Below are 26,675 nucleotides of genomic sequence, written 5' to 3'. Positions count from 1 at the left end.
AACAAGCATTTAATTTGAACACGCCAAGGTTTATTTAATACAAATCCAGTATCTCCATTTGCAGGACTGCTTTACAGAGGTTCAGGGTTTGCTCCTGGACTGTTCACCAAACATCTCGTGGGAGGGCAGTGTTGTCCTCAAGCCCTATGGCGGGGGGCGGAGCACACCGACCAGGAGGCTCAGGTCCTGCGTCCAGCAGCCCTGGGCTGACACAGGCCCGGCGTTCTGCCTCAGGTCCAGGCCCAACATTGCAAGAGAAGAGCAGAACCGGAGCGCTGGCCTCAGCAGCTGCCGGTCCCAGACTGGCATAAGCCGGCCTGAGAGTGACCTTCACTAAGCTCTGGGCCGGCCTCAGGGGAACACCAGGAGAGGCCTGTGGAGCGGTGGCTGTGGGTCCACGGACCTGCCAGCACCTCCTCGGCATGTGTGCACTAGGTACAGCCCCCAGGGGAGGGGAAGTTGCAGTCCTTCGCCCTCCACGTAAGGCCCTCCCCCTGTGCCAGGATGAGGCAGTGGTCGTTTCTTACAGAGATGAGCAAGATGGGCATCTGTCTGAATTCCTAACACTGAAAGGATGGGACAGCTGACACCATGGCCTGGCCCGTCATCTTGGGGTCCCTGAGAGGGAGGGCTAGAGGCCTGCAGAGCAAACACACACCTTACACACACTGGGGGCAGGGACCACCCGTGCTTCTGTCTGCCAAGTACTCGGGATGGTGACAAAGCGGGACACACAGTCAAGTCACACTCACTCTTCAGGGATAAGTTGGATCTGGCTTCAATAAAACCTGACTATTCTTAAATCAGCAGTCACTGAAAAGGGACACTTTTCTAGATTTAGCATACTGATAAAAAGTCTGGTAAACTTTTGCCTTTTAAAGAAAATACACAAATCCTAAACATCCTCACTATTCTAAATTGTAGTATTCGCAACAAACCCTGAACAACTTGAATGAAATTCACTATTGATATCATTAGATGGTTGCTGTGGAGTTCTAGAAAGCCCTAAACTCAAGGTGGGAACACGTGTGAACAGAACAGGAAGGCAGCACAGATGTAGGCCACCTCGGTGCTGACCGATGAGCACGAGCTCGTGCGCACGAAGCACCCTGTCGGGCGAGTCTGGAGGCCTCTCCACAACTCTTCAGTGACGAGCCTTGAGAGATGCAGAATTCTTTTGTATTTCAAACTGATAACCAAACACATCACACTTATCTTCCCATTACAGGATGCGAGGGGGGATGGTTCAGGCAGTAATGTGAGTGATAGGGAGCGATGGGGAGCGGCAGATGAAGCTTCACTCGCTTGCCCACCGCTCACCACCTGCTCTGCGGCCCAGTTCCTAACAGGCCAAGGACAGGTACTGGTCTGCGGCCCAGGGGTTAGGGACCACTGCCTTAAATCATCTTCATTATTCTTTTCAATTAGGCTTGGAACTCTAATAAGGATCTAATTGGGATCTGTTAGATATATACTTAGAAAGAGTATAACAATGACTTACTACCCTCCATTTTTAACAGCCCTGTTATGTTAGCAACATCACGGAAGCAGCATTTTATTGTCAGCTAGTGACCCATGGCAATCCTTAGTGTATATATGTATTTCCTAATCTGTTTTCATGATTTACCTTTATTCAGTTCTTTACTGGACAGCTTTCCATTATTTTATGATTTCTGCTTTAATTTATTACTCTGATATCTGAAGAACCTTTTCCAGATCACATGTAAATAGCTGTAGTTTCCCTCTTGCTGCTTCTTTGTGTCTTGTATTCTAGCCAGATCTGCCATTGAGTATTAATTTTTAGAAAACACTTCTTGATTATGTTTCCCCCTTAACTGGGATTCCTTCTTACCTATGAAAGACTGCACTCCACACTCTGACATTAATAATTTTTCAAAATCAGTGGATAGCTGAGTGTCATCTTTGTTCAGTGGAAATGAGAATTCAAAGAGAGATAAAATAGAGTCTCTGGATCAGGGGACTTATTGTCTATTTTATCTTAATAGACTTCTCATCAGTACAAGAGATATTATTGTAAATGTAGAAACAAAAGAGTAGCACAGGCATTAAGTGCTATAGGAAATCCAAGGAAAGGATAACACGGTAAATGTTGTGTGGGATGGGATGGTTTTCAGGTCAGGGTGGGACGTGTACTGTGCCTTGAAAAAAAAGCAGTTGACACTAGAGCTAATCAATGAATTTGGTAAAGTTGCAGGATACAAAATTAATGCACAGAAATCCCTTGTACTCCAATACACTAACAACGAAAAATCTGAAAGAGAAATTAAGGAAATACTCTCATTTACCATTGCAACAAAAAGAATAAAATACCTAGGAATAAACCTACCTAGGGAGACAAAAGACCTGTTTGCAGAAAACTATAAGACATTGATGAAAGAAATCAAAGATGATGCAAACAGAAGGAGAGATATACCATGTTCTTGGATTGGAAGAATCAACATTGTGAAAATGACTGTACTACCCAAAGCAATCTACATTTTCAATGCAATCCCTATCAAACTACCAATGGCATTTTTCATAGAACTAGAATAAAAAATTTCACAATTTGTATGGAAACACAAAAGACCCCGAATCTTGAGAAAGAAATCTTGAGAAAGAAAAACAGAGCTGGAGGAATCAGGCTCCCTGACTTCAGACTATACAACAAAGCTACAGTAATCAAGACAGTATGGTACTGGCACAAAAACAGAAATATAGATCAATGGAACAGGATAGAAAGCCCAGGGGTAAACCCAGGTACATATGATCACCTTATCTTTGACAAAGGAGGCAAGAATATACAATGGAGAAAAGACAACCTCTTCAATAAGTGGTGCTGGGAAAACTGGACAGCTACATGTAAAAGAATGAAATTAGAACACTTCCTAACACCATACACAAAAATAAACTCAAAATGGATTAAAGACCTAAATGTAAGACCAGACACTATAAAACTCTTAGAGGAAAACGTAAGCAGAACACTCTATGACATAAATCACAGCAAGATCCTTTTTGACCCACTTCCTAGAGTAATAGAAATAAAAACAAAAATAAACAAATGGGACCTAATGAAACTTAAAAGCTTTTGCACAGCAAAGGAAACCATAAACAAGACCAAAAGACAATCCTCAGAATGGGAGAAAATATTTGCAAATGAATCAACGGACAAAGGATTAATCTCCAAAATATATAAACAGCTCATGCAGCTCAATATTTAAAAAAACAAACAACCCAATCCAAAAATGGACAGAAGACCTAAATAGACATTTCTCCAAAGAAGACATACAGATGGCCAAGAAGCACATGAAAGGATGCTCAACATCACTAACCATTAGAGAAATGCAAATCAAAACCACAATGAGGCATCACCTTACACCGGTCAGAATGGCCATCATCAAAAAGTCTACAAACAGTAAATGCTAGAGAGGGTGTGCAGAAAAGGGAACCCTCTTGCACTGTTGGTGGGAATGTAAATTGATACAGCCACTATGGAGAACAGTATGGAGTTTCCTTAAAAAACTAAAAATAGAACTACCATATGACCCAGCAATCCCACTACTGGGCATATACCCTGAGAAAACCATAATTCAAAAAGAGTCACACATGGCACTTCCCTGGTGACGCAGCGGTTAAGAATCCACCTGCCAATGCAGGGGACATGAGTTCAATCCCTGGTCCGGGAAGATCCCACATGCCGCAGAGCAATTAAGCCCATGCACCACAACTACTGAGCCTGTGCTCTAGAGCCCGTGAGCCACAACTGCTGAGCCCACGAGCCACAACTACTGAAGTCTTCGCGCCTAGAGCCCGTGCTCTGCAACTAGAGAAGCCACCGCAATGAGACGCCCGCACACCGCAATGAAGAGTAGCCCCCATTTGCTGCAACCAGAGAAAGCCCGTGCTCAGCAACCAAGACCCAACATAGCCAAAAATAAATAAATTAAAAAAAAAAAGTCACGTACCACAATGTTCATTGCAGCACTATTTACAATAGCCAGGACATGGAAACAACCTAAATGTCCATCGACAGATGAATGGATAAAGATGTTGCACATATATACAATGGAATATTACTCAGCCATAAAAAGAAATGAAATTGAGTTATTTGTAGTGAGGTGGATGGGCCTAGAGTCTGTCATACAGAGTGAAGTAAGTCAGAAAGAGGAAAATAAGTACCGTATGCTAACACATATATATGGGATCTAAAAAAAAAAAAATGGTTCTGATGAACCAAGGGGCAGGACAGGAATAAAGACACAGACATAGAGAATGGACTTGAGGACCTGGGGAGGGGGAAGGGTAAGCTGGGACAAAATGAGAGAGTAACATTGACCTATATACACTACCAAATGTAAAATAGCTAGTGGGAAGCAGCTGCATAACACGGGGAGATCAGCTCTGTGCTTTGTGACCGCCTAGAGTGGTGGGATAGGGAAGGGATTTGGGGATATATGTATGCGTATAGCTGATGCACTTTGTTATACAACAGAAACTAACACAACATTGTAAAGCAATTATACGCCAATAAAGTTGTAAAAATAAATAAATAAATAAAATAGAAGAAGGAAAAAAGCTATATACTTAAAAAAAAAAAAAAAAAAAAAAACAGTTGAGTAATTAGTGAGGCAGGCTTCGTTTGCCTGGCCTGGTGTTTCCAGGCAGAAGGATCTCCATGGAAGAGGAGTTGCTTGTCTGATTGGGGAATTGGGGGAAAAAGTGAAGATCTGCAGCTCATTGCCTGCCGGCCCTCTCTGTTCATAGTCAGCCGGCACTTGGCTTTTTCTGCATTAACAGACTTGGCCCTGCTGGGGTGGCCTGGGGTTGTCTAGCTGTGCCAGTGACTGTCTGGGGAAGTCAGGTTGATTCTTGCCACAGGTCTGTAGCTGTTTTCTCTTGTCTGCTTCATCAGTGATAAGGATGGTGTCTTGACTCCCATTTCGCTCTTGGTTGGATGAGAGCTTGGAGAGGGTTGGAAGGACGGGTTTGGTGGAGTTACACACAGTAAACCCTTGAATGGATGAACACTGTTGTTAGTGTAGGGGCAGTGCTGTAGCTCTCACTACAGGTTGGAATGGAGATTGGAGCCAGATTGTGCAGGGCTGCAGAGTGTGTCCTTTATTTTGTAGGCTGAGGACCCATTCCAGTTTTTTGAACACTTTAAGTGTGTAGTTTTGTTTTAGTAACATGAATCTGATAGTGCCGTGGAATGGGTTCCTCTTTTTACACTTAAAAAAACCTTTTTTTAAAACCTTTACATTAAGGCTTCTTCAGTTGGGATACATGAAACTTCTGGCTTTGGAAGTTCTGAAGTAAGATGCCATGAAATCACATGTAGGGTCTTTTAAAGGTTTATCTGCCAAAAACGGGTTAAGAGCTACCAGTAAACACTTTTGTATTGTTTACTTATTAGGACATCTAGGAAGGGAACTTCACCAGTAAGTATGATGTTTATTCTGGATTGTGTTGTAGGGCCTTTATCAGATTATAGAAGTTCCTTTTAATACCTAGTTTGCTAAAGCTTCTTTTAAAAATAATGAATTGATGTTGCATTGCATCAGATAGTTTTCTGCATATTCTGATAATCATGCAGGTTTTTCTCCTTTGATTTGTCAATGTGGTGAATTATATTAATTGAGCTTTAAAAGTAAAACAGCTTTGCATTCTTGGGATAAAGCCAACTTGGTGGTAATGGATTATTTTTTTAATATATTGTTGAATTCACTTTGCTAATTTCTTGTTTAGGATTTTTACATTTAGTTTTGTGAGACTGACCTGCAGTTTTTCTTCACGTGAAAATGTGTAAATGTTTTCTGTAACTCCTGAATGCTTAGAAGGACTCCATGCTTTGGGGAAAAAACCAAACAAACCAAAGAACCTCCAAAATTGGAAATAATAATACATGGTGCATGATAAGTAAGTAAGTAAGTAAATAATCAATAAATACAAAAAGGTAGGAGCTATAAAATGGAAGTCTTTCTCTAACTCCGGACACCCAGTTCCCCTGACAATCTGTTACCAGAGATTTTGTGTGTGTGTGTGCGCATGTGCACGTGTGTGTATGTGTGTATGTACACACCTCCTATCCCATAAATGTTGCATATTCTAGATACTGTTTTCCACTTTACTCTTTTTACTTACTAATATATCTTTTATATGTTTCATTTTTTTATTAAAATTTTTAAAAAATTGAAGTATAGTTGAGTTACAATATTGTGTTTCAGGTGTACAGCAACTTACTAATATATCTTGGAGATAGTTCTTGTACAGTACATGAAGTCTTCCTCATTCTTTTCTTAATATCTCTATGTGTTTCATTATATCCCAGTAGAGTTAATTCGCCCCTGTTGATAGACATTTAAGTCATTTCTCATTTTGCTGAAATGAACGTCATTTCACCATCTTATTTAGCATGTAGATTATTTTGTGGAATAAATTCCTACAAGTAGAGTTGCTAAAAGGATATGCACTTTTCAAATTTTGATAGAAATAGCCAAATTATCTTACAAATGGGTTACATCTCTTTACACTCCAACACTGTATGAGCTTGCCATGGCAAACGTCTCAAGTGTTGTGGCCTAAGACTCCTTTACCACTGCACAGGTCGCTCGGTTTCTTGGTCATGCTGGCTGCACCTACACTTCTGCCCATGTGCCAGCGCATTCATTATTAACTTTGTGATCTCATGAGCTTTGGCAGGCAGGGATTTCCTGCTAGAGAGCCTCACGAGAGCCTTGGAAACTGCTGTGTGTTCCGAAGTATTACTTTGAGGATGAGAGGAAGTCCAGCAAAATGCTGAGATCAGGTGTTGAGTTCAGCCTAGCTACCTAGTTCTGTCTCTCCTTTACATCCCCCCTGCACCCCCTTTCCAGGCCGTAATAGAGTAGTGGAGAGAAATTCAGCAAGTGCTGGCTTCTGTCCCTGTTGTCTCTCCAGTGCTAGTGATGGATGGAGAGGACAGAGGTGGATGGGATGGCATGGAACGAGCTCTTGGCGATTTGGACTGTTGAGGCCGTTCTTATCTTTGTGTTTCCCTGAGTTAGATTAATTTCTTCAGTTGTGTGCAGTCAGTCACCCTTCTTTCCTGAGTTATTACTCACTCTGAGGCTTAGGCATGTTGAGGTGATTGATATGTGCTCCAAGAATTGGCACTCATCTCTTACTGAATTTGAAGTAGTTGTAGTTGTAGTCATGGTTGGGGGGTGGGGACGTGGTAGGGGAGACTTGACTGTTGGTTTACCCCTGTGTCATTTTTACAAACAGGACCCCTGGTTGCTGCCAGAAACAGTAATAAAGCAGTGACCAGGAGCTTTGGGGTATGGCCTGTGCTGAATGGGCCAGAGAAGATAGGGGTGGGGAGGTAAGAAAGAGCAAAACCCTTCATCCTTTTGCTTTTATTTGTTGATTGTCTCTTCCATTATTTAAAAAAATTAATCTAGAGAGGGATATATGTAAAGCACTGATACTTTGCCAAAATAGCCTCAACTTTGTATACAACATTAAGCAAAACTGAGAAAATATTAAAGTGACAAACAAAACAAGCCATCTCCTAAGAAAGACTTGGTAGGTAATTTGGTATAAGGATTTTTCTTACTTGATTTTTGTCTGGTGATTAGATCTCTCTTGCTCAGAAGCTTCTAATATAACCCCTCCCTTAAACTGATGACCAAATAATTGAATACCGAAGTCCAAGCTGTTTAAGCTGACGTTTGAAACTCCTTAGTGCTGATCTGCCTCTTCACTGCTGCTCTCCTATTTGAAGTACAGTCCGTGGACCAGCAGCATCGGCGTTACCTGGGAGCTGTTAGAAGTGCGGAGTCTCAGCCCCTACTTGGATCTGTGGAATCAGAACCAGAAGTTTAGCAGATCCCCAAGTGTGTGGAAGCCCTGCAGGGTGAGAAGCACTGAGCTGCCTCATTCTTCTCAGCCTCCCTTTTAGTCCTGCAGTCAGCTTGCCTGGACTAGCTGTCATTTTCTGAACACGTTCTGCACTTCTCCAGTGGCCTGCCTTGCTTCAAATGATACCATTTTCCCAGAAATGTCCCTTTCTATCAACTTCCTGTCTTTCCTTCCATTCATCCGATTTACTAGGTGTCTAAATGTGCCAAGAACTGTGATTTGGATCGGGTTTCAGACATGACTGGACACACAGTTCCCCCCACTGCTTGTACAGGCTCCCTGGAGGACAGCTCCTTTGACCCCAAAATTCCACTTCTAGGAGAGTTTCCTGAACTAATCATCAGAAAAGAATGTAAAGAAATGTGTAGAAAGTTAGTCACTACAATATTATTTATAATAGTAAGAAATAGATAAATTAATAAATTCTGTTAGTCATATGGTAGACTTACATATTCAAGAAAGTAAGATATATATTACTGAAATGAGAATATATCAACAATGTTCTTGAGTAACAATTATGTTATTAAAAAATACACACTTAATTTCTGTGGTCCAAGGGCTTATAGTTGAATAAGTAAGAGAGATGTATACACCAAATAATACAGAAATACAAATGTAGTAATAATGATAATGATAACAGTAGCAACTAACATCTCTTGGACACTTGAAATGTTCCAGACACTTCTAAGTGCTTCACATGTTATCTTCCTTTTTCCTTTCAAAAACCTTATAAAGTCAGACTACTGTTAATTCCATATGAGGAAATTATGTTATTTTCATATATTTTAATCTTTGCCAATATGTGATGGGTAAAGTTTGGTAACTTTTGTTTTAATTTGTATTTCACTGATTATTAGCAAGGTTCAACATCTTTTAATGTATATTAGTCATTTGTATTTACATTTCTCAAATAGTCTGTTTTTATATTCTGCCTGTTTTTCTGTTGTGTTTGTCTTTTTCTTATTGATATGTTAGAATTTGTTATATTTTGGATATTTAAATATATGTTGCAAATATTTACTCCCCAGTCCATGCTTGTCTTTTATCTTTGTTTATGTTGTCTTTTATTATTTGTCTTTCCTGTCAGACTTGTGGTTGTCATTTTTTATTTTTGATAGTGTCAGCTTGCTGTTAGTCCTTCTCACTAATAAACTGTTTGGAGTCTTTTAAGAGTTAGAAAATAATGAAATTTCCCCAAATTGTCCATTTTTAAGGACCCCCCCCCAAGGGGAGAACCTTGGGGCTCTCCTGAATTATATATATATATTTAATTGCATGGATTTTTAAGCATATGTACTTTGACCATTCTGAAAAATCTACTTTCTATGTTCTGAATATATGTTTGCTGGTTTATGGTATTCCAAATAAAGGAAGTGTTAATAATACTACCATTCCTTATGTTTTTAATTAATTTGCTCTTGTACAGAAGATGACTGTTCTCAGCTCCCCCAAGCAAAATTAGGGATCTGTAATCAGAGTCACATCAGTAGTCTTTGTTCATAAATTGATGTGAGCTGTCAGCCTCAGTTAAATGTATAGGTAAATAAAATGTGTAGGTAATCTCTAACTTTCATATGTGAATTTCAAAAGTTTATAGTTTAATTAATTGGAACTCTACTTTTATTTTTCCACAGAAACAAGTCAGTTTCTAGGTTTCCAGCAAGCCCAAACGAGCATTCTTAAAATTAACTCTTAATAATATTTAATAAAGCACTTTGTTATTTGAACTGAACATAAAAAATATAGTTTATCACATTAATTTTATATTCCAATTATAGATGTAAAAATAGAACAAACCTCTCATCTTCAGACGCTCTGGTGATCAGACCGTGGGATGTGTGGGTGGGTGTGTGGGGAGTAGGGTAAATGCCTTTAAAACTATAAAGTGCAGAAACCTTTGGTGAATCATTTATTCTCCAGTGTTCTGCATTTAGGAACAAGAACAAAGGTAATTTGCATTTACTCATTATTCTTTAGCTCATGCACTGTCTGTTGAAAAGCCAGCATTTGTGAGGGTGACTTGGCCTGGTTACTGTAGCAGGAGCATTTCCCCATGCTGTATTCCTTGCATTGCTTGGGTCCGAAAGCAACTTTATGACTGATAGCATTGTTCTCACTCACTGCACAAGTTTAAAGCCATTGGTAAACAGCTTTAACATCAGTTGTAAAATGCCCACAGTAAGCCAGGAAGACTGCTAGTACATTTTCCCAGGTATTTTGTGGTTGTGGTTTGTGTTGTAGGGATGGTGGAGGTGACCTAAGAGGAATGGGCTTCTTCATTCCTTGCTCTCAGCTGTCCTGCTGTTCCTTAGTCTTTTTGAGGGCTCACTTGTATACCCCACAGAGCTCCAGAATAGTAGCGCTCAAACTTTAGCACACCTGAGAATCAGCTAGAGGAGTTAGGTACAAAGTCAGCTTCTCCTGCGACCCCTTCAGGAGTCTGATTCAGTGGGCCTGAGAAGTTCAGCAGCCTGTGGTTTATCCACAAGCCCCCCGGGGACTATGTTGCCAGCCATCCCTGGGCCAGCAGAAATACTGCTCTAGAGTGTTTCATCCCTCCTGTGTTCTCTCTCTCAAGTATGAGTCAGAACAAGACAATTCTCAGATCCCTTGCTTCTGTGAGTGAGGCTGATGAACTCTGTCAGGGCACCAAGCATAGCTTGATGTCTCCGAAGAGGTAATTGACCAAATGGGACCTAAAAGTCCTAAAGTCCTGGAAGAATTATTTACTTTTATCATGTTTACGTAAGCAGTTTGTTTTCCGAGAAATTTACTCATTTTGGCTTATGATGAATTGTTTGTGTCTTTTTTTTTTTTTTTAAATAAATGTATTTATTTATTTATGGCTGTGTTGCTTCTTCATTGCTGCGCGCTGGCTTTCTCTAGTTGCGGTAAGCAGGGGCTACTCTTTGTTGCAGTGCGCGGGCTTCTCATTGCGGTGGCTTCTCTTGTTGCAGAGCACGGGCTCTAGGCGTGCAGGCTTCAGTAGTTGCGGCGCCCGGGCTCAGTAGTTGTGGCTCACGGGCTCTAGAGCACAGGCTCAGTAGTTGTGGCGCATGGGCTTAGTTGCTCCGCGGCATGTGGGATCTTCCAGGACCAGGGCTCGAACCCGTGTCCCCTGCATTGGCAGGAGGATCCTTAACCACTGCGCCACCAGGGAAGTTCCAGTTTGTGTCTTTATTAAAGCTAAATATGTAAAATGGGCACATTTTAGTATCGCAGGTAGTGTGGGTATCCTGACAGTGTTTAAGTTTAAAGAATGGAGATCTTCTGAAATCAAAATCCAGGTCACCTTCTCAGTTTGTGCCTTTTACCTATTGACTTCCCATCAGACTTGCCTGAAGCTGGGATGCTGAGAAATCATCAGTGGAAAATCAGGCAAATGCCTTGACAGGTCACTTTGAAGAAATGGCTTTACTGGTAATTAACAGGGCTATTAGGCACCCACATAATATATTTCACTTTCTGTATCATTTTAAATTAAAATTAAAAATTTTGGGACTTCCCTGATAGTTCAGTGGTTAAGAATCTGCCTTCCAACGCAGGGGACATGGGTGCTATCCCTGGTCGGGGAACTAAGATCCCACCTGCTGTGGGGAAACTAAGCCTGCACGCTCACAAGTAGAGAGCCCGCATGCCACAGCGAAGATCCCGTGTGCTGCAACTAAGACCTGATGCAGCGAAATAATAAATAAATATTTAAAAATTTAAAAATTTCCTCAAGACTATAGATAACTAGTATTATTTATCTGAAAATTGACTTGGAATTTTTGTTAAATTTTTATTTTTAGGACCTTATGTTCTCTTTGGTGTTCTTCTTTACCTTGACGTGACAGATACATGTTTTATAGATCCTTTTACCTTAGTGCATGCACATTTCTTCATAATAGGCATCTGTTAACACCAGGATGAGATGCTTGTATCATCTGGTCAGGGTTTATGTCCTGCAGGCAGAACCAGATGCTTCGCAGGGGGATGACCTGACTCTTCTGATTTTCTTTGTGATATCAAACTAGTGGTCATTTGGTGTTTTTCAAGAGGGGCCCGTACTTGGAGATAGTTTACTTTGGTAAAATTTCAGTGGATTGTATATTTTCTTGTAGAAATTAATGCAATGATTATATTATTTCTAATATGTCATGTGCTGGTTTAGCTTAAATTACAGCCTGGATTTTATGACTTTCAGAATGTGTTTGTCCTGAGACACTTTTTTCTCCATACATGCAGTAATTTTCTGTATACATACAAACATAAATATATATATTGGGTGAACGACTTATACCTTGCATGTAGGAACTAATTTATTTGATCACTCACATACCTTCTTTGAGAAGAAAATTATGGCTGGTTTTCTTACCTTAATCAAGAATAGTCTTTAGCATATCTTACTGCAAGATCCAGTTCTAGGTATTACATGTTCCACTAAAACACAGAGCTGCCATCCAGGGGTGACTTTCAAGTTAAGGAAAATAAAAATGTAGCAAACCAGGTGAGAAGATACTTACTTTTCATGATTCCCACCCTGAATTCACAGTTAGCACCTATTTTTCCTTCTTGTCAAAGTACCAAATGACATGTTTTTAAAAAATTAGAGTGGATTTAATTTTGTTTCAGAAGTTAGTAGAAAATTTGAAAAAACTGAAGTTACTTCCATATTTGTGAAGCTTAGATTTTGGTGAATAGGCTGATACTTAGTTTTCATTTATGTAATTTGTGGTATTTCTGCCAAAGTTTCAAGGCTTTTTTAGGTTGCTGAGTTTATAAGGACTCAGCAAAAATATTTATGAACACTCACTGTGAGTCTGTAGTCTGTGTCAGCTTTGCTACCACTTGTTCTGATTGTTCTCAGTACCTAGCCTTCCTCTGTTGTTTTTTGAGTACACAGAGGAACATTTGTGAATGTTGTTATTCAAAGTCTGGTTGATTTCCTCCCAGGGATCCTGGTTATGCTGGGCTGACTTTTAAAGTTCTCTGTGGCTTTCCATCATTCCCCCTTGTCACCCAACTTAAGTCCTGACTTGCTCTCAGCATGTGGAAGGCCCCAGCCTCCTGGGTGAGAGCTGTAGCAAGTAAGGACATGTGTTCTGAGGCTTACAAATGTGTGTTTTTCTTTTTAAAACCTGGACCTTTATATTGTCTGTTTCGTTTATTAGTTTTAAACATTATCAGAAGCACACAGATCCAGCGCCTGAGGAAGGCAAAAAGGTAGGTAGTAGTAGGCAGAGAAATGAGAAAGGCAGAAGGAAGACTTAGATCACTAGGTCTGCACACTTGCCATCAAGGGTCTCACCCTCTGTCATTATGGATTATGAAATGGTGGGAAAGGCAGAGGATGTATTGTGAGTGCATAATATTTGATTGCTAGTTTTCTTTTAAATTCTTTCTTTGAAGCTCTCCAACACTTTAGTCACTTGGTGCCTTAGTGAAGGAGCCGTCAGGAAAACTTGATCCCTGTGTCTTACATTAGTTTTATGGGAGACTTTGTTACAAATGAATGTTTATCATCCTAGTTTCTTATCCCCTAACTTACTACATCACACTCCAAAAAAAAAAAAAAAAAAAAGGCACTATCACCATTTGTAATAAGCCATAATATATTGTGAATAAGCCAGGGAAGGCGCAGTCCCTAGAAGGGCATATAATCTTTCCATTTGGTTGGAAGACAACTATAAAATGGGTCCAAGATGCAGAGTATCAAAGAAAGAGCCTTTGCGTTGGCCGAAGGCTTGCTGTCATACCCTTTCCTCTGCCTTTACACGCATGTCAGTGGCAGGAGGGGTGGGGACTCTGTGTCTCTGCTCTGGAGCCTCCTGCACCCCCTTCCCCTCCCCCCACCCCCAGACTGGCTTCTGTGTCTGGAGGAGCAGCAAAGCCCCCACTTGCCCTTCCCAGGGGAGTGTGCTTTCGGGAAATGGGCTGAGTAGATGGATGGCAGCTGGTGGGAAGATGAGAATGGACCTCCAGGGGCTTTTTAAAAGGCCGTGAATTCAGCCCTGTCTCTGCACTCACACAGTTAAAGCAGACTGGCAGCAGGTCTGGCTAGTGATGAGGTGAGTCCTGCCTTTTCCCCCACAGTCTTCTCCTTAGCCTGGTAGTCCATTCCTGCTTTGCCCTTTGCTTTGGATGCTGTTTCTAACCTTTAGAAGTCAGGATTTGGATGCTCTGTTATCCCATTTGTCTCCTGGCTGTTTTTGGACTCTTTCTGCTCTTGAGAGGCTCTCAGTGCCAGTTTTACTTGGTTACTGTTACTGGCTTTTGGACTATCTATCCAATTAGCCTTTCAAGGGAGTAGGGGCTGGTTGTAGGGAATTGCAGATTACATGGGCCATCCCCTTATTCTCAAACACTGGTGTTTTTTCCACTTGTTTATGTGCAAGCGTATGTCAAATATATTTTTAAAGGGAAAAATGCTGCACATGACAGGATTTGAATCTCTCTCTTTATAGCCAGACAAGCTGAAGGAGTGGATGATTTTGCTTCTTTGTCTTTCAGCTATACAAATTTCTTAATTATAGTGGAAGAGCAAAGTATATTTGGATGAACTTCAATAACAGGGAACAATATAGGTGGAATAACAATTACTCATTAAGTCTTTGATTATTTCATTAATAACTCATTTGTACTTGAAAGCATTAGAGATATACTTACGGTAAACGTGTCAGTGTGAACTCACGGTTTTTTTTATTAGATAGATACAGAAATAAACATATAAAAGTATGTATTTGTATATACATATTTTCTGTGTGTCTGCATTAATTTCCTATGGCTGTTAAAGCAAAGTACCACTAACTTGGTGGATTAAAACAACAGAAATTTATTCTCTCATAGTTCTGGAGGCCAGAAGCTTGAAATGAATTGTATGGGCTAAAATCAGGGTGTCAGGAGGGCAGTGGTTTTTCTGGAGACTGTAGGGAGAGTTCGTTTCCTGGCATTTACAGCCTGGAGTTCCATTCCTTGCATTCCTGGGCTCTTAGCTCCTTCCTCCATCCAATAGCATGGCGTCCTTTCTCTTACTCTGCTTTCCTCTGACTTTCTTCTCTCCTGCCACAAATATTGGCCCACCTGGGTAATCCAGGTATGAAAGAACTTAATCACATTTTGAAAGTCTTTGCCATATGGTGTAGCACTCACAGGTTCTGAGGATTAGGATGTGGACATCTTGGGGGGCCCTTATTTAGCCCACTGCAGTGTGTGTGTGCGCGCACGCATGTGCAGGGTCCTATTTAAAATTTATTAGGTCTGTCCCCTGAGATGGTCGACAAGCAGGTACCCCCAGTAGCAGTGAGCACACCCAGCTGCTCAATGTCCATTTCTTATATATCATACTAAACAATATTCTTCATTGAAAGGGACCAGGTTTTTGGGTTGGTTTTTGTTCTTAGAGAAATGGCTGATTCCAGGGAGAGGCCTGGAATGTCCTGTTGTACCAGAAAGTGAAGAGGTGCTCAGAGAATACTGGGAATGTGTCAAAGAGAACAGAAGCCGGCTGGAAAGAGCTTCCACTGGCCAAAATCAGGCAGCTTGAACATTGAAATGAATAATGAAAGTAGTGGATCACAGCTCATTGGATAAAATAGTAAATTCAGTCCTTACTGATAAAAATAAATTTATAATTTGCGGGTTTGATGAGGAACAGAATATTTATAGTAAGTTCCCTACATGCGAACTTTCAGAGATGCGAACGTGTGTTCCATCAACGGCAGGAGTAAGTGAAATTGCAGCTTGCCCTGTCTCCTATTGCTGACGATCCTTCAGCTCTACCATCTCCCACCTCCTCTCCCTCCTCCAGTCAGTAGCTCTTCTTGCCTGTTCACTTGATGCCAGCCCCTGTATGCCAGCTGTTGTACTGTACTACTGTACTTTTAAGGTACTGTACCATAAGATTAAAAATGTTTTCTTTGCTTTTTGTTTTGTTTGTTTGTTTTTTATGTATTAGTTGTGTGAAAAGTATTATAAACCTATTACAGTACAGTACTATATAGCCGATTGTGTTAGTTGGGTACCTTGGCTAACTTTGTTGGACTTACGAACACATTGGACTTACAAATGTGCTCTCAGAATGGAACTCGTTCATATGTAGGGGACTTACTGTACATAGTTTCTAAGTCTTTCCACAGAATACTGATTAATTACAGAGAGAAAGTTCTCAGTTGACAGTAGAGAGGCCTGGCAGATCAAAAGTGAATATGATCAGGAATGGGACAAATTGAAATCCTGTGCCTCTAAATAGGATGCAGAGTGGATAACATCACTTCTGTGACGTTCCTGTCAAAGATGCATAATCTGAATGTAATCATGAGGAAATGCACCAAAACACCTTAAAATTTGTATGGGAACACAGGAGACCTCAAATAGCCAAAGCAGTCTTGAGAAAGAAAAACAGCTGGAGGAATCAGGCTTCCTGACTTCAGACTATACTACAAAGCTACAGTAATCAAAACAGTATGGTACTGGCACAAAGACAGACTTATAGATCAGTGGAACAGGATAGAAAGCCCAGAGATAAACCCATGCATCTATGGTCAGTTAATCTACAACAAAGGAGGCAAGAATATACAGTGGAGAAAAGAGAGTCTCTTCAATAAGTGGTGCTGGGAAAGAATGTAAAAGAATGAAATTAGAACATTCTCTAACACCATACACAAAAGTAAACTCAAAATGGACTAAAGACCTAAATGTAAGGCTGGATACTATAAAACTCTTAGAAGAAAACATAGACAGAACACTTTTTGACGTAAATCGCAGCAATATCTTTTTGGACCCACCTCCTAGAGTAAGGAAAATAAAAACAAAAATAAACACTGAGACCTAATTAAACTTAAAAGCTTTTGCACAGCAAAGGAAACCATAAACAGAATGAAAAGACAACCTACAAAATGGGAGAAAATATTTGCAAATGATGTGACCAATAAGGGATTAATCTCCAAAATATACAAACAGCTCATGCAGCTCAATATCAAAAAAAAAAACAAACAACCCAATCAAAAAATGGGCAGAATGGGCAGAAGACCTAAATAGACATTTCTTCAAAGAAGATATACAGATTGTCAGCAAACACATGAAAGGATGCTCAACAGCACTAATCATTAGAGAAATGCAAATCAAAACTACAGTGAGGTATCACCTCACACTGGTCAGAATGGCCATCATCAAAAAATCTACAAACATTAAATGCTGGAGAGGGTGTGGAGAAAAGGGAACCCTCCTACACTGTTGGTGGGAATGTAAATTGATACAGCCACTATGGAGGACAGTATGGAGGTTCCTTAAAAAACTAAAAATAGAACTACCATATGACCCAGCAATCCCACTACTGGGCATATACCCTGAGAAAACCATAATTCAAAAAGAGTCATGTACCACAATGTTCATTGCAGCACTATTTACAATAGCCAGGACATGGAAGCAACCTAAGTGTCCATCGACAGATGAATGGATAAAGAAGATGTGGCACATATATACAATGGAATATTCCTCAACCATGAAAAGAAATGAAATGGAGGTATTTATAGTGAGGTGGATGGACCTAGAGTCTGTCATACAGAGTGAAGTAAGTCAGAAAGAGAAAAACAAATACCGTATGCTAACACATATATATGGGATCTAAAAAAAAAAAAAAGGTTCTGAAGAGCCTAGGGGCAGGACAGGAATAAAGATGCAGATGTAGAGAATGGACTTGAGGATACGGGGAGGGGGAAGGGTAAGCTGAGACGAAGTGAGAGAGTGGCATTGACATATATACACTACCAAATGTAAAATAGATAGCTAGTGGGGAGCAGCCGCAAAGCACAGGTAGATCAGCTCGTACTTTGTGACCACCTAGAGGGGTGGGATAGGGAGGGTGGGAGGGAGACGCAAGAGGGAGGGGATATGGGGATGTATGTATGCGTAGAGCTGATTCACTTTGTTATACAGCAGAAACTAACACAACAATGTAAAGCAATTATACTCCAATAAAGATGTTAAAAAATAAATATTGACCTTTAGGTGGTTATATGCATATTAAAGTTTTTAGGAGGAAGTGTACTTGATGTCTACAAATATTTTTTGAAGTATACTGATACAAAAGGAAGGATTGAACTATACGTAGATGAAAGGATAAATAATGAAGTATAGTAAAATATTTTTAAAAATTGGGCAGAAGATCTAAATAGACACTTATCCAAAGAAGACATACAGATGGCCAAAAAGCACATGAACAGATGCTCAGTATTGCAAAGTATTGGAGAAATGCAAATCAAAACTACAATGAGATATCATCTCACATTGGTCAGAATGGCCATCATCAAAAAGTCTAGAAACAATAAATGCTGGAGAGGGTGTGGAGAAAAGGGAACCCTCTTGCACTGTTGGTGGGAATGTAAATTGATACAGCCACTGTGGAGAATGAACTTATGGTTACCAGGAGGGAAGGATGGGGGAAAGGGATAGTCAGGGAGTTTGGGATCGACATGTACACACTGCTGTATTTAAAATAAATAACCAACAAGGACCTACTGTATATCACAGGGAACTCTGCTCAGTGTTATGTGGCAGCCTGGATGGGAGAGGAGTTTGGGGGAGAATGGATACATGTATATGTATGGCTGAGTCCCTTTGCTGTGCACCTGAAACTATCACAACACTGTTAATTGGCTATACTTCAATATAAAATAAAAAGTTAAAAAAAAAAGTCTACAAACAGTAAATGCTGGAGAGGGTGTGGAGAAAAGGGAACCCTCCTACACTGTTGGTGGGAATGTAAACTGATAACAGCCACTCTGAAGGACAGTATGGAGGGTCCTTAAAAAGTTAAAAATAGAACTACCATGTGATCCAGCAATCCCACGCCTGGGCATGTATCCAGAGAAAACCATACTTCGAAAAGATACATGCACCCCAGTGTTCATTGCAGCACTGTTTACAATAGCCAAGACATGGAAGCAACCTAAATGCTCATTGACAGATGAATGGATAAAGAAGATGTGGTACATATATACAATAGAATACTACTCAGCCATAAAAAAGAATGAAATAATGCCATTTGCAGCAGCATGGATCAACCTAGAGATGATCGTACTAAGTGAAGTAAGTCAGACAAAGACAAATATATAATATCACTTATATGTGGAATCTAAAAAAATGATACAAATGAACTTATTTACAAAACAGAAACAGACTCACAGACATAGAAAACAAATTTATGGTTACCAAAGGGGAAAGGTGTTGGGGAGGGATAAATTAAGAGTTTGGGATTAACATATACACTACTCTGTATAAAATAGATAGTCAATAAGGACCTACTGTATAGCACAGGGAACTCTACTCAATATTCCGTAATAACCTATATGGGAAAAGAATCTGAAAAAGAATGGATATATGTATAACTGAACCACTTTGCTGTACACTTGAAACTAACACAACATTGTAAATCGACTATACTCAATATAAAATAAAAATTAAAAAAAAAAGTATATGACTGTAATCATGAGGAAATATAAAGACAAACCCACGTTGAAGAACACTCTGCAAAATAATGGGCCTGTAGTTTTCAAATAACTCATAGTCATGGAAGTTAAGGAATCTAATGTCATGTAATAGTGGGTCTAAATAGCCAATTGGAAGTTCTGAGCATCACTGTGGGGAGGAGCTGGTTAGGCCATTCATCAGTGGACCCCTGACGTAACTATTTAGGTCTTCCTTCTTGAAGTGGTTGCTTTCTGCAGAGAAAGCTCTTCAGATCTCTTGCCTGCAGGGTAAAGTCCAGGGTGCAGCACTCCATAGGTTGGGTGAAATAAAAGAACTGGATGTTGAATGGCTGGGTGTGCTCATTGCTACTGGGGGTACCTGCTCGTAGACCAGCTCAGGGAACAGAGCTGGAGAAGAAGTCTAAGCATCTTAGCATCCAGCAAGCAAGTCCCCTTTCTACTCTGGTGTCCTCGTATCAGTTGTGCTTGGTGTCCCCCAGGCCAGAGATGTTCTGTGAAAAATCTCAGCCATGAATAAAATTCCAGTCTTTTGCCTGAATGAAGTGGGGGGCGGCAAACTTTCCAGTGAAGCAGATCTGGGGATCTAACTGCTTGATAACCTTTCCTTTTCACCAGTCCTGCTTGTGTCAGCCCCTCCTCCTTCCACCTTCCCCCTGCCCCCTTTCCTTTGCCTTTGAGTATTCTTTGGTGTGGCTTGGTTGGTTCTGTTCCCTTTTAACAGACCTAAGTTACCTGTCATCTTAAACAACTTACCATTTGCTCTTAACTCTTTCAGCCTTCCCTGATGATAGGCTGCTATAATAAGGTACCACAGACTGGGTAGCTTAGCCAGAGGGAAAATTATGCTCTCACAGGTCTGTAATCTAAGAAGTCCAGGCTCAAGGTGTCAGTAGGATTGGTTTCTTCGGAGGCCTCTTTCCTTGGCCTGCAGATGGCTGGCTGCCTTCTCCCTGTGTCTTTGTATGGGCTTCCTTCTATGTGTGTCTGTGTCCTAATCTCTTCTTATAAGGGCACTGGTCATACTGGATTAGGGCCCACCCTAATGACCTTATAGACCCTGTTTCCAAATGCAGTCACATGTACGGTGCTGGAGCTAGGACTCAACATATGAATTTTGGGGGACACAGTTCTGCCCATAACACCCAACCATTGCCTTTGGCAGCATCGGCACTAAGGTTCTAGTGCTGCCTGCACTTGAGTTGCCGCACTCGGTGCCCTGCTTCCGTGGGCCTGACTTCTGGGTGATGGAATCAGATGGGATTGAGTGGGATCAGGCATGGAGTGTGAATGTTGGAATCGTATTAGTTTTGAGTGAGTTGTGAAACATTACTTTTATAGTCATTAGTTTAGCTTTTAATATTCTCTGGCCTAAAGCACTGTAATATTCAGCCCTGACTGACTTCAGAGGTCTCATATCCTCTGAACATGATCCTGAAATTGAAATGATAAGGATGTGAAGGAGCACGCCACCCTCCGCAGACTACCCTCAAGCCCTGTCTCCACCTCTCCCACCCCGACCCCTTACTTCCCCTCCCAAATCAACTGAAAATTACTTCTAAAATTTGCTTGCAGCTTTCTGCTTTCTCCTCTTGATTTTTTATAGCTAGGCAATTAAAAGAATTATTTTATGTCAGTAGTGTTTCTCTTGTATCTGAAATTGGTAATTATAATCAGCAACATCTTGAGACTTGGATGATATTCGGTGAAAATTCTTTGTAAATTTGAAAAGCCATGTAAAATGTAAGGTTGAGATTTTACTTGTCCTGTCCATTTAAAGATGGACTGCCGACTTACATATTTTGGTGACCATGTCATTGTAACTTTATCACAAGGAAAAGACTTGTGTTATTCCTCCTTAATGAAATATCTGTGAAGGTGGCTCAGAAGTGTGAAGAATCTCTGTGCTTCAGAATTAGAAGGGACCTTAGAGATGAATTTGAATAACTCTTTTTGTCAATAAAAAGAAGCTGAAGTCTAAGACTGAAGCTGAAGTCCAGGACTGAACGTTAGTGTGATTGAGTGGGAGTCTCACCTGGATTCAAGTCTGGATCAGCTGACAGTCCATTTGCTAATGTTACTTCATATCCCATACTTTATCACAGTGGCTGTGATAAAAAAGAATATATATATTTTCAGTTAGTAATACAGAAGAAAAAGTAGTGCTGAGTATTTCAAGTAAAAATTTTTTGACCTGCAAAAATTGTTGTGGAGGTAGGTGGGTGAAGATTTGTAACCCTTGGCATGGAAAGGGCAGTGGGGCATCTAGCTTTAAGAATAACTAACTAATATTATAAGCGGAGTGAATTTTATTTCGCTGGGCAAGTCAGGGGAATGGTGGTGCTTTGACTGGGCCTGAATGTTGGGTTTTGGGGTTCCCCACAATTTTCAGAGTATGGAGTGCTTTATTAGAGTAGAGCCCTGTAGTGTCTTTTACTCTTGGTTAGAGCATCCTTTTAACAGGTGTTTCTCTTCTGTGAGAGTCTGAGTGTGCTTTGAACACCGCTTCACTTCCAAACCTTAGCACAAGTGTGCTCTGTGGACCAGCATCAGCGTCCTCTGGGAACTTCTTAGGAATGCAGAGTCTCAAGTCCCACCCCAGACCTGCTTGATCTGTGTTTTAACAAGACTCCCAGGCAGTTCCTACATACAGTAAAGCATGGGAAACGCTGGTCTAGAGCAGTGGTTCACAAAATGTGGTCCCTGGACCAGCAGCATCAACATCGCCAGCAAAGGTGCTAGAAAACGCACATTCTCAGGCCCCAAATCCCAGACCCCCTGAACCAGAAACTCTGGGTGAAACCCCAATATGTGCTTTAACAAGCCCTGTAGGTAATGCTAATTCATGCTTAAGTTTGAGAACCGCTCTGGAGCACTGTGTTGCCACAGTTTTGATCTGGACTCACGGTGAAAAATATATTTTACATCATGACCCAAAACAAACACACCCCCCCCCACACACACACTCTCTCTCTCTCTCTCTTAGAAGTTTCATAAAACAATGGTTATCTTACCAAGTGCTATATCTACTTTGATATTTTCCATTTTATTCTGTTAAATATATATGTGTGTGTATAAACTTATTTATAAAGAAAATCTGGCCATGACCCACACAGCTGACGCACAAAGCCACTAATAGACCATGCACTGCAGTTTAAGGACTGATGCTCTTGAATAGGGTCTCTTAACCTTCTTCTGTGCTGTGGCCCCTTTTGGCAGTCTGGTAAAGCTCTGGATCTCTTGTCAGAATAATGCTTTTTAAGTGTATACAGTAATATACATGGAGCTGCAAAAGAAACCAATTATATAGGGTACCAAAATATTAAACAAATGTGTGATATGGTGATATATTGTATTTTCTTACTCATAGTGAGATTTAGTGGTGGGTCTTGTAACTACTATCATTTCAAAGTAGGAATGGGTATAAATGATAGTTCAAGGTATTTGCAGTAATTGTTATATGAAGTGAAAATGGCTGTGATTTCAATTGGTGACAAAGTTACGGTTACTGATAATAATGCTGTGGTTTGTTGAGTACATGCATATTTGAAAAAAAAAAGCTACATTTCAATTTAAGGTAAGTGAAAATAAAGATGTAATTTTTTTCCCTGTCTAACTTCAGACTTCCAAAATTCTGAGGTTAAGCACTCTTGCTCAAGAGGAACCTTTCTTTGGAGAATAGTTCCCAGGCTTTAAGACTGTGTGTCAAAAAATTACCTTCCTGGAATTTCTTAAAACTGCTGCTTCATCGATGGCATTTCTTCTTATTTTCTAGCACCACGGTAATGGAGTTCTGTTTTGTTTTTTTTCTCACCAACAGTGTATAGGAGGTTTCCCTTTTCTCCACATCCTCACCACCATTTATTTTTTGTGTTCTTTTTGATGTTAGCCATTCTGACAGGGGTGAGGTGATACCTCATTGTGGTTTTGATTTGCATTTCCCTGATGCAGAAATCAGCATTTTAAAATTTAATTTAATTTAATTTTTATTTTATTTTGGAGTATAGTTGATTTATAATGTTGTTAGTTTCAGGTGTACAGCAAGTGATTCAGTTATACATACACATATATCCATTCTTTTTCTTTTTTTGTTTTTGGCCACGCTGTGCAGCTTGTAGGATCTTAGTTCCCTGAGCAGGGATTGAACCCCGGCCCTCAGCAGTGAGAGCGCAGAGTCCTAACGACTGCCGGGGAATTCCCCATATATCCATTCTTTTTCAGATTCTTTTCCCAAGTAATGGAGTTTTCCTTTAAAATCTTCTTCTCTATTGTTTTCCTGAGGTCACCTCAGGCCCAAATGCAATCTATTGACAATGTTTCTTCTCTAGTCTCCCCCATCTCAACACACCACCCAGCTGCTCAAACCAGATTCCTGGGATCATTTTCTGGGCCATGGGTTCTGGATTCAGGATCTGAATCTGGGGTCCACGGTTTACTAGCTGTGTCACCTTGGACAAGCGACAAGCCTCCCTTTCTCTGCCTGTGAGACTGGGATGGCAGCAGTGCCCACCTCATAGGACTGTTCTGAGTATTACATGAGACATCCCAGGTATTGCACTGGAACAGCCTGGCCTGGAGTTAAGTGGTTAGTAAATGTTATCCATTACAGTTATGCTTGATTTCTTCCTTTCCCTTATTCCTTAAACCCAGTTTGTCAGAGAATTTATATAGAGTCTCCCTACAGGTATATTTCACATTTATCTACTTCTGTTTGTTTCCATTGCCGTCATCCTACTTGAAACTTTCATGCATTCTCATTGGCACTTCTGACTGGTGTCTCTCCTTCCTCTTGACTTACTCCAATCAGTTTCCCCTATAACAACCGTATGATTTTTTAAAAGTGTAAGTGAATGGTCTTCTAAAAACGTTAGTGACCACCGTACATTTAGAACCGTCCAGTGGCTTCCCGTCAAGCCTTTCCCTGACCTGCAGCCTGTGTTTTTGGCCCCTGCCTCCTTTCCAGTGTTTGTGCTGTGCTGTGCTGTTTCTCTGGTCCGCCTCTAAACTTGCCCATGTACCCACTATTCTGTGGCCACGTTGGCTTTCCCTCAGTTATTTGGGTAACCTGGTCCTTTCATACTTTGAGGCCATTGTGTGTGACCCTCCCTCTGCTCCGCTGCATGTTTCTGCCCTTCCTCAGCTCCCGTCCTCATCTCTGCAGGTATTGGTTCCTTAGAGAGCCTTTCCTAACCACCCCTACCTAAATTAGGGCACCAAGCTCCTCCTTTGTCAGCCTGAGGCTCCCTAAACACATCAACAAGTGAATATTGCCTCTCCATCAGGGAAAAGGATAATTAACAGCCTGTGATTATGAAGCATGCAACTCCAAGAGGAGTGTGCACCTTTTCCAGAAAGAATAATTTTACACATTGTGAACAAATGATTGTAGAGCTATTTTAAGAAATTGCTATCTTGAAATTGTTCAAGAAGGTCTTTGATATTGTTATTCAAGAAGAAAGAGAGGCCTGCCCACTGAACCTGTCTGCAGAGGGTGGTGGAGGTACTCATAACCCAGCCATGGGCCTCCTCACTGCTGTCAATCATTTCTGCTCCAAAGGGTAAAGCAGACGTCGTAAAATTTCCCTCCTTGAAGTAGCTGCCTGGTTGCTGATAGAACCCTTCATGCTCCTCTCTCCTAAAGTGAATGGTCAGTTGCTGCTCAGACATGAGAAAGATGTCTCATGATTAGACGGTAGAAACCAGTGTGGTAATATCTGGATCCTGGTTTTAATTTTTGAGTTCGGAGTGAAGAGGCAGAATAATGACTCCCTGATTGGACTCAGTCAGATTTCTTTGTGTTTTGAAATGTCTGCCTTGTTACTTATTTTTAATTAATCCTAGGCCAGAGAAAGGAGGCACTCCTGATTTTTGGCAGTTGCCTAAAGCAGCCAGGAAAAGGGTGATAGGAATTGAGAATCATGTTGTGAACCACTTCAGTGACCTTTGTAGTTTTTCTTTCAAATAAGGGACATTTAGGAATTCCAAAGGACACTGGGACAGATGCTTGAATTTAGGATAATAAGTATAAATGCCTGGTACTCCTGTTTGGCTAAATGGTGTTCCTGATTAAATAAAAATGTGGTCTCTTTTGGGGAAAGACTACTTTTTGTTGACATACTTTAGCAGAACCCATGCACAGAAATATTCCTGCTATGGGCTGTGGGTAATGATAATCATTTGGAAAATGATGTGTCTAAAAATAAAATAGTTTTCTTATTGTAAAAAAATAACATATACTTAATTTTTAGAAATTCTACCATAACTCTGCCCTCCGATCAAGCCAAACTTTTCATATTTTTCATGTTCCCCTATAGATGTTTATATGTTTATCTTTCTATATAGTTGTAATCTTGCTGTGATCATCTTGTATTCTGATTTATGTTATGTTATGATTTTTATGTTTCATTTTTAATGGCTGTATAGCATTCTATCAAGTAGAAATGTCATAACCATTCTCTTGTTGGTTGATTTGCTTTATGATGTATTTTTTATGATGTACTTTTAATGATGTCTTTGTTTTGCTCTAATTTTGCAGGCAGAGACATTTGTTTGGGTTAACAGTGCATCAGCACATTCCCAGAGTGTTGCCAAGGCCAAATATGAATTTTTATTTGGCAGATCTGAAGAGAAAACTCCAGATACTAGTAAGTGTTTCCCTACCTTCCTCTTTCAGGTAACAGATAGGAAGTGCTATTGAAATTTCAAATCTCAGAAGCTGAGAATTCTTCAAATCAAGAAGTGACTTGAAATTACCTAAAACAGGCTAGTAGAATCACATCCTGTATTTCTGAGTTCTACACCTTAGGAAGATGTAGAATTATTAGTGAATAATTAAAGCAAACAGGTTTCACAGAGGTAGGAAGGCAGTGGTGCGGATGGAGAAAAGGTACTCAATCAGCAGGAGATAAAGGCCATAGGAGTCTTGGGAGTCAGGCAGAGAAGGGTACTGAATGTGGTGAAGAGCCTTGGCTCTTTAGCTAGGCTTCTTGAGTGTCAATTCTGGCCTTGTAACTTATGAGATGCATGACCTTGAGTAAGTTGTCCAAGCTATTTTTGCCTCAGTTTTCTCATCTGTAAAATGGGCTTATAGTGATACATGTCTCAGATATCTTTTGAGGATTAGGTAGATTGACGTATTTAAGGATCTCAAAACCATACTTGGCATGTAATAAATGCTATGGAAGTGTTTGCTCCCATTATTATTTATTGTGATCATCATCATCATCATCATATTCCTGACCTTTGAAGCTGACATTTAGAAAAAGTACAATCCTGACTCTCCTCAACTCCATCACTGATTTCTGACGCTGATTT

The 26,675-nt window shown here is 40.5% G+C and overlaps 1 protein-coding gene across 6 annotated transcripts in view; it reads left to right on the top strand.

Moving 5' to 3' along the window:
• Positions 1–26,675, top strand: part of PSD3 (pleckstrin and Sec7 domain containing 3) — a 545,202-nt gene that overhangs the window by 108,728 nt on the left and 409,799 nt on the right. For all 6 annotated transcript variants that reach the window (XR_009698802.1, XR_009698803.1, XM_061177522.1 and 3 more), the window contains one exon: positions 25,897–26,005. Coding sequence is in view for 2 of the 6 variants with exons in the window: in XM_061177517.1 (XP_061033500.1) it covers positions 25,897–26,005 (109 nt within the window). In the remaining 4 variants the exon portion in view is untranslated. The remainder of the gene's footprint in view (positions 1–25,896; positions 26,006–26,675) is intronic.

This window comes from Eubalaena glacialis, chromosome 20, assembly GCF_028564815.1.
Source record: "Eubalaena glacialis isolate mEubGla1 chromosome 20, mEubGla1.1.hap2.+ XY, whole genome shotgun sequence".
NCBI lineage: Eukaryota > Metazoa > Chordata > Mammalia > Artiodactyla > Balaenidae > Eubalaena > Eubalaena glacialis.
Note: the sequence above shows the minus strand (reverse complement) of the source record. Positions and strands in the feature narration are given on the sequence as shown.